Below are 18,168 nucleotides of genomic sequence, written 5' to 3' on the forward strand. Positions count from 1 at the left end.
ACAATGCTACTATCCTTCAAAGCGACCTGCATTATGTGTCTGAATGGTCAAACATCTGGCAACTCCAAATCTCAACCAACAAATGCTCTGTCCTACACATTGGTAAAAAAAAAAAAAATCAGTACACCAAATACAAACTAGGTGGATAAGAGCTCGTTGATGATCCTCACTCTGTCAAGGACCTTGGAGTTCTCATATCAAATGACCTAAGTGCCAGTGCTCACTGTAACAGCATTGCCAAAAAGGCATTAAGAGCTGTAAATCTAATCTTACAAAATATTGAATTGCTAACTAGAGCATACAAAACTTTTGCCAGACCAATACTCAAATGCAGCTCATCTGTCTGGAGTCTGCACTGCATATCAGATATTAATACAATCAAGCAAGTCCAGAAGTATTTAACAAGTAGAGTACTACAGTCCTCTGCTCCCAACAGAATACCCTATATCACCAGGCTTGAGATTTGGGGCTTGGACAACCTTGAACTACACCGCCTACATTTGGACTTAAGTGTAGCACACAAAATTATTTGCTACAATATCCTACCAGTCAATGACTACTTCAGCTTCAACCACAACAATACAAGAGCACACAACAGATACAAACTCAATGTAAACTGTTTCAAACTGGATTGCAGAAAGTACTACTTCAGCAACAGAGTGGTCAATGCCTGGAATGCACTACCTGACTCTGTTGTTACATTCTCTAACCCCCACTCCTTTAACCTCAAACTAACCACTCTTGACCTCACCCTATTCCTAAGGGGTCTGTAAGGGGCGTGCATAAGTGCACCATCATGCCTACCGTCCCTGTCCTATTGTCTCCATTTATTCATACCTATTTCCTGTATTCTTACTCATGTTTATACTTGTATCTATTATCTTGTAAGCGATTGACAAATCAAATAAATAAATAGACAGGGCTGTAAAGTACTTCTTCTCCTTCCTAGTGTATTTCTCACAGGTGCAAGGTTGCTTTTCGGAAAATTGAACGCTACTTTGCACGGTCAGCTGTGTCTCCAGGGTGCAGGCCTGTGCTTGCATATCTTTGTTGATGGTATCTTGCCATCTCTGTTTTGGATGCTCGCAAGGTCACTGGCCATTGGCTTCTAATTGGTAGACAGTCTTGGCCATGGTGGAAGGTGCTGCTTTCTGGACATGTCAATACCAGCGGAGCCGGTCGTCTCTCATCTTCTCTATAATTGGTGCCACACCAAAATGTTGTCCAATGGTGTCATTTATGATGCAGTTGAGAAGGTAGACACCTCATATCCAATGGAGCATTCACATTTCCATCGCATGGAGACAGATTTTGGTTCCTGTTGTTGCTGCCCAGTGTTCAGTGCCATACAGTACAACAGGGCTATAAAGCACTGTGAACTGTATATAAGTCTAAGTTTTCTTGTTCTTGCTATTAATCCAAGGGAAGACAAAATGTACCATATAGCCCCAGTAGGTTTTTTTACCCCAGGCCCAGGAGTTGCTTTATATTATGTAAATATGGATAATTGAACATGATTGTAGATTCTGATATAAGCAACCGTATCAACCAATATATGTACTATAGTTAACTATAATTATAGATAACTGTAGTTATATTATCATGAATCCCAGTCATTCCAAAACTTTTAAAAGCAATTGTCCTTGATAGTACCACTATCATAATTTTTAATGATTGCTAAAAGTCCATAAGTCCATAAGTCAAGGACTACCTGTTATGTGGATTAAAATCTTTTACTTTTCTTCCGCATACCGAAACAAGCACGTTTTCCCTACCTGATCCTAAAGATTTCATTTGTTTCCTAAAGATTCATTTATTCATTGTATTTTTCATTAGTCACACTACAGCAGTGGCTTGCAGAATAACGAGCGATAATAAAAGCTCATAAAAACTGTTATGAAATATTTCAACACAACAAATAAAACAAATGGTAATTCCTAAAACAGCAGAGATAAAATGGATTAGTAAACCATTTGTGCAGCATTAAGATAAATGTTCAGAGATGGTTTTCTGAGCAATGACTGACTAAAATTGACTTGGCTCAAAATATCAACCGAGGTATTTTTGTCATTTCTTGGGAGTAATTTGTTTTGTTTTCCAAGCTAATCTAATGTGAATTCTACTATCGTATTAGAACTAAACGGTAGTATTAAATGACATGAAATGAAGCTTATCTGCTTACCTCTCCATTGAAGAAACAGAAAATAATTGCCACAAGTAAGCCCTGAAAAGAAAAATGAAGAGCAAATTATTCAGATTGTTTCTATGATCACAGAAATGTGTGCATTTACACACACACACACACACACACACACACACACACACACACACACACACAATTATAGAATGAAATAAAGCAGATATATTTTATAACATTTCTGTATAGGTATAGTAAGAGTATAATAACACACAATTCAAGAATTCTGTTAAAGAGCTATCTAACCTAGCATCCTGTTACAGAAAATGGGGATCCTAAAGTCCTAAGAAAGAAGGATGGAAATGAATGCCTTGATACTGTTCTGATTCAATGGTACTTGAGTCGGGAACACATAATGAAAAGAAATTCCATTATTGATCTTCAGTTCCATTTTCATATTGATGTGAAACACTTCATTTTGTCTGTCCCATATTTCGCAATTTATTCCTTACATTTAGTTTTCGTTGATCAGAGACAAAACAAAAGAATATCCTGAATGGGGATTAAGATAGATTCTCAAAAAGTAAAGATGGCTCTTGCAATCAAATTCTAACTCCATATGTATGATTTTTTAATGAAATAAAATATACATACATAAAAGGATAAAAGGAAAGATAAAAAACTATGCAACTATGCCTTCTACCTTTCTTTCTATTGAGTAATTATCATGTTGAACTTTCCTCCAAACACTTAGTCTGAAACCCTGGTCCTTTTTAACAAGACATGAAGCAGTAACACTTGCAAGAAAATGGAGAGGGATTCAACAATGGTCATCATGACTTTTTGACACATTCTTCTCTGCCTCCTGTGAATGCCTCTCATGTAAAATAAAATGTGGCATTTTTCAAGTACTCACTCTTTCTTCCCATAAAAACCAAGTCATTTGATGGAAAGTGGCATTTTCACAAAGAGTGGAGAAATTTGTGGAAAGAAATTATCATTCAAATGCAAACTTACAAGGGAAATTAATGGTCTGAAACTACTTATTTTTTTCCCAAAAGAATACAAGACAAGCAACTTAGAATTTTGGGATATTTGGAAGAAAAAAAAAAAGAAATACACCAATTTAGTGCAAGCTTTATTGATGGCAGCAATTTTGATATTCTTCCCAAAGGACATATAGCTTTGGATTGGCTGATCTTTTGTTAGCAGAACACGTGTTTTCCTTTCTGGCCTGTTATTTTCTTGTCTCCATTACTTGTTTGCTATTTTAAAATAGAAGCTGAAGTTCTAAAATTCCAACAATAGGATTGCCATTGACCGAGCTACCAAAATCCAACACTTGGTTAGATGGCACAATAGGAAATTCTTTGCTGCCATCTAGAGGGCATCTGGATTGTTGTAGTTCGGATATGTCAATCCTACCCCTTGTAGCCCATGCCAATCACAAGAATCAACACCTGTATTATGATGTGGGAAATGAGGCAAATTGTAGAACTTGCCCTAAAATAGTCTTAGCATAGATTTTAAAAAGCTATTTTATTTTCAAACTCAGTGGAAATAAAACTCTGGACTTATAGGTCAAGCTTGTTAATTCCTCCACCTGTTGCAGTCCTCACTATTCCTAAAAATATTAAATGCAAACCACAGTTATTAAAAGGCTGCATGGTTGTGCTTCAAAAAAATAAACACATACACACAAATACATATTTTTATGTCCCTTTGTGTGTGTGTGTGTGTGTGTGTGTGTGTGTATTCATACAAAATAAATTCTTGCTGTGTCACACACACACACACACACATTCACACTTGGAAATAAGCACTTCTGAATTCTCTAATTTTTATAAGCAATTTAGTAAATGTATATAACATTGTGGTCCTGGATCGTTTTGTAATAGCAAACTTCCTCTTTAAAAATGTTTCTATCTTGTTCATAAAAGCATTTTATAAATTTTATAAACAACTCATATAATTTCACAGACATGTTGCATTTTGCACAATCTATTCTGAATGTGTTCAGGTGGTCTTAGAATAAGATTTTAATTCACTATTCTGTAGGCAATATTACCAGAGGCAAATACAAGAGCCATGTAAGAAACAATGAAGAGGTTAAAGGCAATAAACGAGGTAATTTCAAAATGCTCATTAAAAATAGCTTGTTTTGCTTTATAACATTTTGAACCTGAAATTACTGTCCTTGCCTATAACTATTGTTCTTCCATCAATGCAGCTTTTTCCAACAGGACGACCACTAAACTTCTTGGAAATTACAGCTTCTGGAATTCTGAACCACTAGATTACTTGGTCAAGTTTGCCATGAATCTTGAGAATAGTAGTTCCAATAGAATCTCAGTTTGAGAAAAATGCACTATAACATGGCAGCACTGTAGTGATTATTCAGGGGCAAGATAGTGAAAAATATATACATATCCAATAACTCCAGGAAGAAATGATTAGAAAATATGTATGACATAATCAGTGGGCACATTTTAATGCATTTATTTCAGTATTTTAATGCATTATTCCAAAGCAGTAGTAATCTAAGCCATCTGTGTTTTGCTAGAGATAAGATACAATAATGTAGTGATTTTATCTCAAACAATACCCCTGAAGTGCTGTTCCTATTTGAACAATTTTGTAATCCAAATTCTGGAATAAGGGAGTTGCATACACTGAGCTTCCATAATTTTATTACAGCATACAAATGCAAAAATGACACTTCAGGAGTACTAGAATCATTCTGTTTTTTCCTGTCCCATCTCAGCCATTCTGCTATGGCTCAGAGAACTATAAGGTTTGAAGCAACTTGAGATAGTACAAAATAGAAACTAAACAAAAGTAACAATTCTGACTTCATACAGATATGTAATCGGAAAGACTGTCCCCTTCTGGAGAGTTATTGAAGATTGTTTTTAAGATTAATAAAGCAGTAACTCCTTTAAAAGCCAAAAACACTTGTTTCCTATCATTTTATACCACAAATTGATAAAATTGTATGGAGATTTACACAAACCGGCAAATCTCAACATAGGCTTTGGGAATTGTGTATATCTTGCAGACTCAGGGTTTGTCCTTCTGACAAAGTGGGAACTATGGTTTATAAATTACAATATCAACAGATTAAAACCAAGCAACGTTGTTACCCAGGACCTTGCTCTTCCTGAGACCATTATCTGTGAACTGACCTTAAATATCACATTTCGGTTCTTACTATGTTACAGAGCCCAATTATGACATCGAACATGTAAACAAGTTAAATACACTACTAACATGGGTAGCATCCTGCCCACACACTTTTATCTTTCTTGGTGACTTCAATCTACCTCATATTAACTGGACCCTAAACAAATGTAAAACTGAATTCATACATGCAACCTTCTACAATGCTGTAACAAACCTGGGACTGGAACAACTACTAACCAACAATACTAGACTTAACAACTGCCTCAATCTCATCTTCTGCAATAGTTTGAATTCAATTTATGGAATACAAATAAAAGAACCATTTTCCAACAGTGACCACAACATGATTGACTTTTGTCTCAACATACGTCCACACAAAAATAATCACAATGACAAAATCCCCAATTATAACTTCAAAAAAGGCAACTATGATCTTATAATCAACTATCTCTCTTCCCTTGATTGGTAATTTCTATTCACTGGATGCAATACTGTTGAAGACCATTACAACGTATTCTTACTAGAAATCAAAAGAGCCATCAAACTTTATGTACCAATAACAACTCCCAACACCAGGAAAAACAAATTACCCATAACAATAAGGAAGCTTCAATCCAAAAAGAAATCACTTTGGCAGAAAAACAAATCTGGTCACATTGCCAACTTCAACAGCCAATACAAAAATCTATGCCACCAGATAAAAACTGAATGCACTAATTATCACATTAAACAAAAGGAAAACCTTCTACGCACAAATTCCACCTGTGCTTTCTACAATTTTGTAAACAACAAACTAAAAGACTCCATCCCACCCCTGAAAGGACCTAATATCAAAGACTGCAACAATGACACCATCAAAGCAAAACTCTTTAACACATTCTTTGGCTCAGTATTTGTAAAAAACAATGTATCAAGCCCAGTACTTCTTAGTCAAACCACAGACAACTACAATGATCTAACACATATCAATTTTATAGAAGATATTAAAAAAGCACTGCGCAATCTAAAACCATCTCTATCTATTGGACCAGACGGAATATGTGCTTACTTCTTAAAAAAGCTATCCACTGCCATAGCCGAACCTCTAAGCATAATCTTTGAAAAATCTTTCAGGACCAGCTCTTTGCCAAAACTATGGTCACAAGCCACAGTCATCCCCATCTTCAAAAAGGGAGACCCAAGCCTAGTTGAAAATTACAGACCAATAAGGAGTTATGCTGCATCACCTGTAAAGTCATGGAATCAATTATTAACCAATCCATCATCCTCCACTTACAGACAACCTACTCTCTATTAAACAATATGGTTTCACAAAAAAACTATCCTGTAATCTGCAACTCTTACACTGCAAAAACATATGGACTACACAACTCGATCAGGGCAAAGAAATAGATGCAATCTACATAGACTTCTGTAAAGCCGTTGATTCAGTGGTACACTACAAACTACTACTAAAACTAAAATCTTATGGTATCGCTGGACACCTACATAATTGGATAGAAGCATTCCTGTCCAACAGATAACAAGTGGTCAAAATTAGGAGCGTCCTATCAAATTCTGTACCTGTCAACAGTGGTGTCTCCCAAGGCAGTGTTTTAGGACCAACTCTCTTCATACTCTACATAAATGACCTCTATGATCATATTAAGAGCAACTGCATTCTCTTCACTGATGATGTAAAGCCATTCAACACCACAGACAATACTACTACCCTCCAAAAAGACCTTGACTATGTATCAGAATGGTCAATCAAATGGCAACTTCAAATCTCCACAAATAAATACTCTGTCTTTTTTTTAATAAATTTTATTTGAGTTTTCACAAAAAAAATACAAATAAAACATCTTTTTTGAAAGTAGTGTAATCCTGGGTTACATTTCTTTGTACAGACACAAATTCAATTTCATGCTCATTTTTATGTTCTATTCCATATCTTATCACTGTTTTACATTTTCTACATAGCTTCTTCCCTCTTTTAATTTTCTCAATTTTATTTTAATTATCTCATCTCAATTGAAATCATTATATTTATACTTTTTGTCTGTCCTGTTTCAATTTCATATTATCTTTTCTCATTAAACAAAGTTTCTCCTGCAGCTGTTGATTGGAGTATGACACCTTTATATCTTTTAATTTTATCCATTTAACTCTTATTTAAGCTTCAATATATACCTTAAAGTTATAACATTCAATATAATGCATAACTTCCATTCGGATTCTGCTTGGTACGTTCTTAAAATGCACACTATATTCTTTAAAAAAAAGATTATAAATATATGTAATTAAAACAACACATTCCATTCCAATTCAATTCTATCATTAATGTTAATATTCATTAAATCTTAACTTCTTTAACATTACTTTTCAATTAAATATCATACTTCTATGGAAACAGTTATAAGCTTTCCATAATTAATTTCCCACCCCTCTTCTTTGTCCCAGTCTTGTTTTGCAGACGTTTCTTGTTGTTTCTCATAGTTCCAAATCTCCATTTCTAAGAATTGAAAAATGAAGCCAAAAGAACCCCTCCTTTCTTGTGCATCTTCTTTGTACTTTTTAAGTTCCATTTTCAATTCATCCAGAAGTAGTGTCATTGTATAAATTTCTAAACAACCACCTGATTAATTTTAGTCATTCAAATGCAATAACCAAGAATCCAAAGATCACCAAGTAATCCAAATACACACAAGCTGTTCCTTTTTGCTTTTTTTTCACTTTCTCTTCCTGGGGTTCTACTATTTAGTTGACAAGTTTCAGTTAAAATGTATCTTTTAGAAGTCTTATAGAAGTTTTACTGTAGATTCCTTTTAATTCCAGGCAGTCTCCTCCCTTTTTTTCCAGATCCTGCCCTTTTATTCTTTTTCTCTCCTTTCCTGCTTATAAATTTTTTTTAATGTCCAGAAATCTTTATTATCCCTTTGACATTTTGTTTTATTTTCAGCTTAATTGCCTGTTGATGTCAAAGCGGATTTTTTTCTTATTTAAGTCTCTTAGTTGTCAGTATAGGGAAAGGGAGAGAAGAAAAAAAACCCAAAAATTTCCCTTTTCACTTTCCTTCGCTGCTTCAGAATCTTCTTTGGGAATATTTTTTTTAGTTTAAATTCCAGGGTACCTTAGTTGTTGCTTTTGCAATTTAACCCGGTCAGCCAAAACTTTCACTTCTTATCTTCCTCCTGCACATTCTTTTCCAGTTGAGTTCTTCTTTGAGGTGACCATTTCTGACCACCACTGCAACCGCCTTCGGGAAAGGGAGTAATAGCCAGATGAGGAGGAGAGATGTGGCTCTCCTCGACCCTGCTGGCAGTCTCCCCCCTCTTCACCACCTCTATGGGGTGGCTTAGCCCCAAAATCAGCCGGCTTGGGGCGCTCCAGTGGTGAGCCCAGACCGAAACCATGCACGATCGCGGATTTCTGTCTGTTGCCGAAGAAGCTCAAACCGGAAGCTCAATGCTCTGTCTTATATATTGGCAAAAAAGCCCCAGAAAATAAAATACAAGCTAAATGGTCAAGACCTTGTTGAGGATCCAAACTCTGTCAAGGACCTTGGAGTACTCATCTCTAATGATCTAAGTGCTAGAGCCCACTGTAACTACATAGCCAAAAAGGCATTAAAAGTTGTTAATCTAATCCTACGTAGCTTCTCTGGTAATATCACACTACTAACTAGAGCATACAAAACATTTGCTAGACCTATTCTTGAATATAGCTCATCAGTCTGGAACCCATATTGTGTATCTGATATTAACAAAATTGAAAAAGTCCAGAAATATTTCACAAGAAGAGTTCTCCACTCCTCTACACATTGCAGAATACCTTATGCCACCAGACTTGAAACTCTAGACCTAGAAAACATAGAACTACACCACCTCTGGTCCGATTTAAATATAGTATATAAAATCATACATTGCAATGTCCTACCTGCAAATGAATACTTCAGCTTCAATCATAACAATACAAGAGCACACAATAGATACAAACTCAAGGTTAACCGCAGCAAACTTGACTGCAGAAAATACGACTTCAGCAACAGAGTGGTCAATGTTTGGAATATTCTACCTGATTCTGTGGTTTCTTCCCCAAACCCCAAAAACTTTAATCTTAGAGTGTCTACTATTGACCTCACCCCCTTCCTAAGACGTCTGTGCGCATAAGCGCACCAATCTTGCCTACAGTCCCTGTCCTATTGTTTCTTTTTATTTTTCTTATAAGTATCTATCTCATGTATTCAAAACTATGTTTATTCTTATACCTGTATCTTGTAAGCAATTGACAAATCAAATAAATAAATAAAATAAATATATTGTGGCTCAGCCAATGAGTGACTACCAATGGAATTAAGACATACAACAGCATACTCAGAACAGCAGATGATACTCTGATTCAGGGCTTTTAAATAGAAGGAAATCACTATTCGTGGGTTTGACTTGTTCACAAAATACGTCCCATTACAATCTAAATTTTTTGAGTAGGTTTTTCTTATCTTCAGTGTCATTGGGTTTTATATAAAGTGCTGATGATCTTGACAGCTTTCCATTAAGCAAATTTAAAGATTTCCCAATGTCAAGCTTTTGTAAAATTTCTTAGAAAACATTTAGCATTATCCCAGAAGGATAATTTTTTTATGATCATCCCCTTGAGAACAGTCACAATATTCCATCTTGTCAAGTTTATTTCTTTGGTTTATTTGTTTTTAATATCTTACAGCATCAATAATAAATCAGTGGATGAATTCACATCTTTTTGCATTGTAGCATATGTATAAGCTTACATATATTATTATAGTTTGGAGAACGCATTACACGCTAATCAACAGATCACTGCAATATTATAGGACTGAGTTTAATGTGCTTTGCTTTCTTGCAGAAAACACATTGATCTAGATGAAGGGAAAATGTGGTTCCTTCTCATGCCAGCATTGCATTATTTTCAGGCCACATAACTTTTGCATGCAGGAAATTATATTGTTGATCTCTCCTGATATTAGCAGACTAGCATATTGCTACATCATTTATAGTCTGATCTGAATTTGGATTTATATCCTGGCAACATAAATGCTGCTCTTTAGTATAAATATACACAGCTAAACATAGCTTTTTATATAATTTATAGATGTATTTAAATTTCCTTGAAACATCAGCAATGATTTCAAAGCCTGATATTATCTAAATGCAAATATTTGCTCAGTGAACTGTTACTTAGCAATTAGTTATTTATCTCTGACTGCTGAAGGATTTAGATTATTTCCCATTTTAGTGGCATAAGAAAAATCTATAGCTAATTCTCAGTTTACAATCACAATTAGGACTGTAACTTCCATTACAAAGTAATATGGTTGTTAGTCAAGCCTGATTTTACAACTTTTTACCCTGTTTGTTATGCAAATAACTGGTTGTTAAACAAATCTGGTTAACCTCAAATCTGACTTTGTTTATTGGAAGCCCCCTGGGAAGGCCATAAATGGTGATCATGCGGCCCTCAGGTGGCTACAACTGTTGTAAATAAATTCCACATGTTAGGTGCTTGAATTTTGATCATGTGATTCTGGGGGATGCTGCAACCATTATAAGTATATAGACTGGTTGTAAATCACTTTTTTCAGCACTGTCATCAACTTTGAACAGTCAAAATCACAAGTGGCAGGAAGTCAAGGACTGCTTGTACAATTCTGTAGGTGTTTGATTTAGGATTAGGTAGGATGGAGCCCCACTTCAGAGAAAGGAAGAAAGAGATTTTATGCAGATCTTGAATTCAGGGAAAGAAAATATTCATTTTCACAACTGATTATTTATTATTTTTATCAGATTGACTGCCAAAGCATGATTTTAAACCAATGCAGGGAGAACAAAAATTCTTACTGCTTTTCTGACTTCATATAGACAAGAACTGAAATAGGACTATAAACAAATTTATTCAGTTTTGGGACTATATCTGGTTGTTCCATATGGAACAGTGCTTGGATACTTAAAATTAAATACCATTCACTGACTTTCCCAAATCAAACTTTTAGGAAAAAACTAACAAAAAATCAACAAAGGGATATAATTTATTCAAACTGTACCAAGGACATCTCTTATGTTAAAGGAGGTTATGTTAGAGAAAGATTTCAAAGCTTGCACTGGGAAAATGCATGAATAAAAAAGTAATCATAATTTATCATTAAAAAATGATTTTCTGGCAATTTCTATTAACAGGTCTTTATATCAGAGGGGATGCTCTAGATAATCGCAGAGATGATATTGGAAAAGCACGTGACAGTTAGGAAAACATGATTTAAGTCCAGGAATAGAAAAAGAATATTAGAGAGTAACTTATATTAGCTCTGCAGTAATTCTCTTTGGTATAAGAGGGAGGGAGTGAAACACTGACATTGTTTCAGGATTCTATTACTATCAATAAAGTAGGTTTCCAGTCTGTCTTTTGGAGTCTGTTTCCTGACTGTCTGCCTTGAAAGGTTGACAGATGCTTACAAAGATCCTACAAGTCAGAAGATATTAATTAATGGACCAGGTTACAAATAAAATATGCCACATTTTTATTGATCCATTTAGAAGAGCTAACCCAGTAGTATATTAGAAAACATCTTGATCTAATTATTACAGACATTAAAGTTGCAGGTAGGGAAGAAAAGAAATTTGCCATACAGGCACCTTTTGTTCAAAAGCTCTAAAGATGGCTGAGGCCATCTTTAACTGATAATACAATATGGGAAGACTATGTCACATCTCCATGGGCAGAGCAGGATTATCTGAGTTTTCTTGTCCTTTCCCTCCAAATATTTTTTTCTTCCTAGAATTTCCCCAAAAGTGCAGGGTCCACTGTTTTGTATCAACGAAATAGTGATCCATTGTTTGCAACAGGTGTTGACCAACAAGCTTTTTGCCCAAGCTTGACATTGCAGGCTGAGTAAAACTAACTGGCCTAAAATCACCCAGCCAATTTTCAAGCCTAATGTTTAGACTTAGACTTTATTGTCACTTTGAATGTATGCTAATCAACATACATTAAAATGAAATTTCATTGCATACAACTCTCAAAGGGTCTCCAAATATACACTACATAAACATACATACATACATACATACATACACGCACAGATACGTATATATGGTACATACATACATATGTATGCATATACCAACATATATTATATGACATGGGGAAAAAACACATTCTATTTTTTTAATTTAAAAAATAAACTTTATTAAAGATTAAAAAATATGTACAATATATAGAACAAGACATTTTATAACAAATGAAATTAATGTGTAAAACACAATGAATACACATAAAACATATAAGTTTCTAATTTGACAGTGTGTTCTTTTTTCAAAAACAATTTTTCTAATATTCATTTTCTGTTTCTGGTAACTACTCTTAGTCTAACTACTTTATTTTTTCCATTCCTTATCTTTTTATTCCCTGGTTTTTATCCTTAATCCAATTGTAGCATTTTTCCCAAACTGCACTATATTTTGAGTCTACCTCGTCTTTTATTTTTGGGTAAATACATCCATTTCAGTGCAGTCAAGGACCTTCTGAATTATCAAATTGTTTGTTGACATTTGGTCACCCTTCTAGCATTGTGCCAACACAATTCTTGCTGCCGTAATTATATGAAGAATTAAATATTTCATTTCTTTTGCATAATCACCTTTATCATTCCCAATAAAAATATTTCGGCCTTGAATTCTAGTTGAATATTTGTGATTTCTTTTATCCAAAGTCTAATCTTTTTCCAGTATTTTTTACTTTTTGGGCAAAGCCACCAAGCGTGGAAGAAGGTACCCCTCATTTGCTTGCATTTCCAACAAAGCAGACTTAAGTTTGGGTACATGTTAGCCAACCTCGAGGGTGCCAGATAGCACTTATAACACATTTTGTATTAATTTTCTTTATAGACTACCAATTTTATAATTTTGCTTCCAGATTTTTTCCCAATCTTCCAGGTTGATGTTGTGCCCTACATTCCTTGCCCATGCAATCATTGGGCCCTTAACTTTTTCATTCATTCCCTCTAATATTTTATCTAACAGATTCGGCTTTACCTCAATTCCAAATTCTTCTACATCTTTTTTGTACCTCGTTTTGAGTTGTAAATATGGCCACCACTCTAATTTCATGCCTTGGTCTCTAAGTTCTTGGTTTGTCTTTAGTGTTATAGACTGTGAAGTGGGTGTGGGATCTCTAACAATGCTTTGAGCTATAGCACTTATAAATAGTACCCTGAATAACAGGATTCCTATAATCTTCTTGGCTGTCCTTACCACTCTCTGAATAGACTTTCTCTCTGAGGCACTGCAGCTGCCAAACCAAACAGTGATGCACTTTGTTAAAATATGGAACTAGAACTCACAATCTCCTTAATCGCTAGACCAAACTGGCTCCTTCAAAATATATTTACTGCATCTCTCCCCCCACCCACCCAAATTTCCATTAAGATAACAAGAAACTATGCCACTGATTTTTAGCAACTAGCTTACTTTGGTTTGGAAGTCACAAAAAAGGAATTAAAAAGCAGCATGCGGTTTCAGCTTGCATTTGTTCACTCATTACCATATGGATCTTAGTGACACTGCCATGCCTTCAGAGTTTTCAAGGTGCAGTATGTGGTCTTCTTGATGTTTCTGTCAGTTAACATGAATTAGGAACACTGGGAAAGGTATACCAAGCACTCTCAGGATGACCAATGAGCAGTATCTCAGACTAGCAAAAAAAAAAAAAATTGGAATGCATTCATGGGCCGTCAGCCAAAGTAGTCTTCTTTCCATGGTGTTGGGAAAAGCATTTGTGCAATGCCAACTGATTATATACCTAGTGACAATTCTCATTCACACTAAATTTGCCACTCACATTTTTCTGTATCCGTTGGATTTGCAGGTACAAATATTTATTCTTCCATGAATGTATTTTTAGATTTAGATGTAAACTCATTACCCAGGCAGTTAGACAGTGAGGTAGTTATTTGCCAGGAAGAAAGGATATACATTTATTATTTCTTCTTCAAGTTGGCTTTCCCTACATACTATAAATTCCTGCATAATTTTTCTTTTGTGTAAGACAATATTTCTACAGGAACAATAAAAAATAAAGGACAGATCTAAAATTGTGCCTCCATCTTCCATAAGATTCTATGTTTACTCAGTTAATATGCATAAGACCTCAGCCTAAATTATGTCACATATTTATGTGTAGATTGTTTTATTTGGAAAATAACCCACAAATCAACTAATCTGCTGTAAAACTGACTTACTCTCATTGACTTTAGTGGCACTAATCCATTATCTGAAGCCAGCTGTGTTTCCTGGGAAAATATTCTTTTGTCAAATGAAACCTGCCAGCATTACCAAAAAAGAAATCATAAACCCATACCTGATAGTGCATTAAAATATGCATGATGTAATCATATATCTCTCCAGCAAGTTTATTTTCTGGTCTCCAGGGGAAAATGACAAACTGAATACCTAATAAGGGCACAAGAATTAAAGTGGCTCTGACAGCTTTCATATACATATTGGATTCAGCCCGATGTGTATCCCTCAGTTTTGTAACGAGAACTCGTACAATGTTGAGCAAAAAGAAAAAATTGACCTGAAAAAAAGTAAGTGTGTTACTTTTATTCTTATAAAACATTAAACAAAAGTTGGGACATATGAATATTCCAATATAAAGAAAATATTACTCTCATTTTTATTTTTAGCCAACAGGGAATTTAGCTTATAACAAAAATGCATTAAAATTTGCAGAAATGTTTGCAAACCCCACTAGGAAGGAGGGCACATACAAGCAATATCTGTCTGCCTGTCTTTACAGTTTCAGCAAGGCCTATCCATTTATCCATGTTGTGCCAGAGCACCTCCCTAATTATGTGGGAAGAGAAGCCTTCACCTAGAATAACTTCTTACTTGATTCCATCTCAACATACCATCAAAAGAGTGAAAATAAGATACATGGCCAATCTGCATGCTCTGCTCTGTTGCCTGCATCCTAAACCTGTATCAGACTGTTAGTAAAGACTAGCCCATTACAAGTCAAACCACCCTACTCTCTCTTTCAATGTCTTCAACATCATAAATATAATCATAATCAATCAATCAATGCACTTTTGAAATAGCAACAGTAGTGCAATATGTAATCCAGATAATAAAGAAGGTTTGAAGACAGCTTTTCCCTTCTCCCCTTTGTAGTAATTAGGCCTTTTTTTTTAAAAAAATGATATGTTTTATTTTACAGAGTGACTCAATATGAAAAGATATGCATATCAAACCATATTGGTCTTTGTGATACTTTGGAGGGAATTATTACAATAAATCTTCATTTGACTTAAATTTTTGAGAAACAAAAAATCAGGGACGGTATTCTCTTTGTAAAGTGTAGTAGGATATTATACACAGCAGCTGGTTATCACAATCTGTTGTGCTGAAAATATTTATGTAGTGTTTCTATTTGGAATTAATGAATTGTATGCAACAAGTAACTTATTTTTAATGGGTTTTTTTCTAGGACGTTAATCTTTGCTATATTTGACATAACTATCATCAGAATATAAGCTTTTATCAGATGCTTCCCAGACATTATAAAAATCTGTCCAGCTGTTAATTTGTGTATCTTTTTTCCTAAGTAGCTGTATATAATGGCTATGATCTCTTAAGAACCCAAATATATAGCATTTACCCTGTTACTTCAGATCAAAGAATCATCCAAATCAACATTGTGCATCAGACAAAGGTCAACCCAATACATGCACAAAACTTGCAAATATGGAGACCAAAGAGGTGAGAAATAAGCATTTGCTAGGACATTTTTTTAACCAAGTAAATACATATTATACCAGGCAGATCCCAATGACTCAATGTATTCAGAACCCCCCCACCCTCATTTCAAGTTCCAAACATTGGATTATGTTATTGACAGATTTCTAACATCCAATTTTCTTCTCTACCCATGAAGACAGAAATCTGCTTCAAGTCAAGATAATGGTTCAGAAGTCCCAAGGACACAAGGAACCATGGAATTGGGTGACTATTTTTATAAAATAGTTAGTGGTCCTGAATGCTGTGGGACAAAACATCTCAATAAAAACAATGAAGTGTAGCAGAAGAAGTTTAGTGCTAAACTCACAATAAAATAGCAAATAATATTCTCACCAATAAAGCTGCCATTACAGGCCCATGAACAATGTACAGCAAATATGTGTCAACACTAATCCAACATCTGGAAGAAAATAAATAAATTAAATAATGAAATTATATATATTTTAACAGATCCTAATTAAGCATTATATAAAGTAGTACAATACTCACTTATCATTGAAATATCTGGCTCTGGCCACAGCATGAATCGATGCTGGCACTAAAGGAAAACCTAGAATAATAAATCATATATATCATATTTAATATTATTTTGGATTTGTTTATGGTCATGTGTTTGTCTGCATAGATATGTCATACACACATACACACAGTTGGAAAGGAAAGTTTAAACTAATACTCTTCTTGGTCCAGGTATTTAATCAAACTATTTCCAGCAGAAGATCATACAATTTCTACCTGAACAGATCCAGTGAAGGGGAACAATTAATAATTGGTTCCATTTTTAAACTGCCACTACTGTGAGAATTTGCTTGTTCTAGCATGCAGTCTCAATCTGGATTATTCTATATACGTTTATATCCTGTCATTGTTCCACTAGTTCAAGTTAGCCAAAGTTGTGCATTAGTGAAAAGTTAAACAGACATGTTAATTGATGATTACAACAACAACAACAACAACAAAAATGAATTGCATAACTAGATAGAGATTTGAATGATGACCTTCAAATCTTAACCTAGGTTTAAATCAACTTTAAAGCTGATTTAAAGCCATCATGAAAAAACAAATGAGTCAAATAAACCAGTGAATTCTGTGGTTACTGTTTGAGAGAGAGAGATCCATTCCAATTGACAGTGGCACTTAGCTGTTGCTGCTGAATTAGCCTTGACTGGCTAAGTCAAGAAATTGATCAATGCGCCGCCTGTGGGCATATAAATATTTTCCCACTCAACAATGATTCCCTTTTAATGTATTCTTTAATGCAATTCAATGTTCTTTATAAGCTGGGGGGAATTTGAAAGCATTATCTTCAATGTTTCAAACATCTCCTTTTCAAATGGCTGTTACTGAAGATGAACAAGTTTCATGTGTTTAAGAAATGTAAACACTGATGGAAATTGTATGGAATTAAGACTGATATCACAAAAGTTATTTTTTCAATGTATTTTGCTTTAACATTGCCTTGCAAATCACTGTTAAATTATAGTTGAAAGAATAAAAATGGACCAAACAACATTTTATTTGATAAAAGTTCTGGTTTGGCTGAAATATATTTCTTGAAATAAATGTGAGCTATCAAAGTCACCTTGATTTGACACCAGAGCTGAGGCAAATCACTGTGATGCAACCTTCAAAACTGCTATCCTGTTTGTATAGTTCACCCCACCCAACACACCTACACATCTTAAAAGGTTACCTCCAGAAATGTATTCTCACAGAAAAGAGAATTGTGCAGTCTGGGAGTTTTTCTTGACCACAAGCTCTTTTAGCTTTTAATGGTGAGATGAGCACAGTGAACAACAATGGCTAATGTAAAGTGTGATGTTCTTCAATCACTTAAACTAAAGGTCAAGAAATCTTAAGGCTAGTCAAATTACTTTGACATCTCAAGCCAAAACCTCTACTAGATTCTCTCTTGTGGGAAAAGTAATATAATAATTAAATGAACGATTTGCTTTATTCTACACATTTTTGCATAATAACTTATAGGAGCTATTTTTTCTGTGGATATTCACGTTTGTATGAGTCAATTACTTTAAA

General features: G+C 34.6%; 1 protein-coding gene across 1 annotated transcript in view; it reads right to left on the reverse strand.

The window, feature by feature from the left end:
• CALCR (calcitonin receptor) overlaps window positions 1-18,168 on the reverse strand; it is a 155,688-nt gene that overhangs the window by 9,705 nt on the left and 127,815 nt on the right. Inside the window, exons 9-12 of the mRNA XM_026706218.2 lie at window positions 16,621-16,681; window positions 16,465-16,531; window positions 14,690-14,908; window positions 2,183-2,224 (exon numbers count right to left, since the gene is read on the reverse strand). Coding sequence (XP_026562003.1) covers window positions 2,183-2,224; window positions 14,690-14,908; window positions 16,465-16,531; window positions 16,621-16,681 — 389 coding nt within the window. The remainder of the gene's footprint in view (window positions 1-2,182; window positions 2,225-14,689; window positions 14,909-16,464; window positions 16,532-16,620; window positions 16,682-18,168) is intronic.

Source organism: Pseudonaja textilis, chromosome Z, assembly GCF_049901715.1.
Source record: "Pseudonaja textilis isolate UNSWEBS1 chromosome Z, rPseTex1.2, whole genome shotgun sequence".
NCBI lineage: Eukaryota > Metazoa > Chordata > Lepidosauria > Squamata > Elapidae > Pseudonaja > Pseudonaja textilis.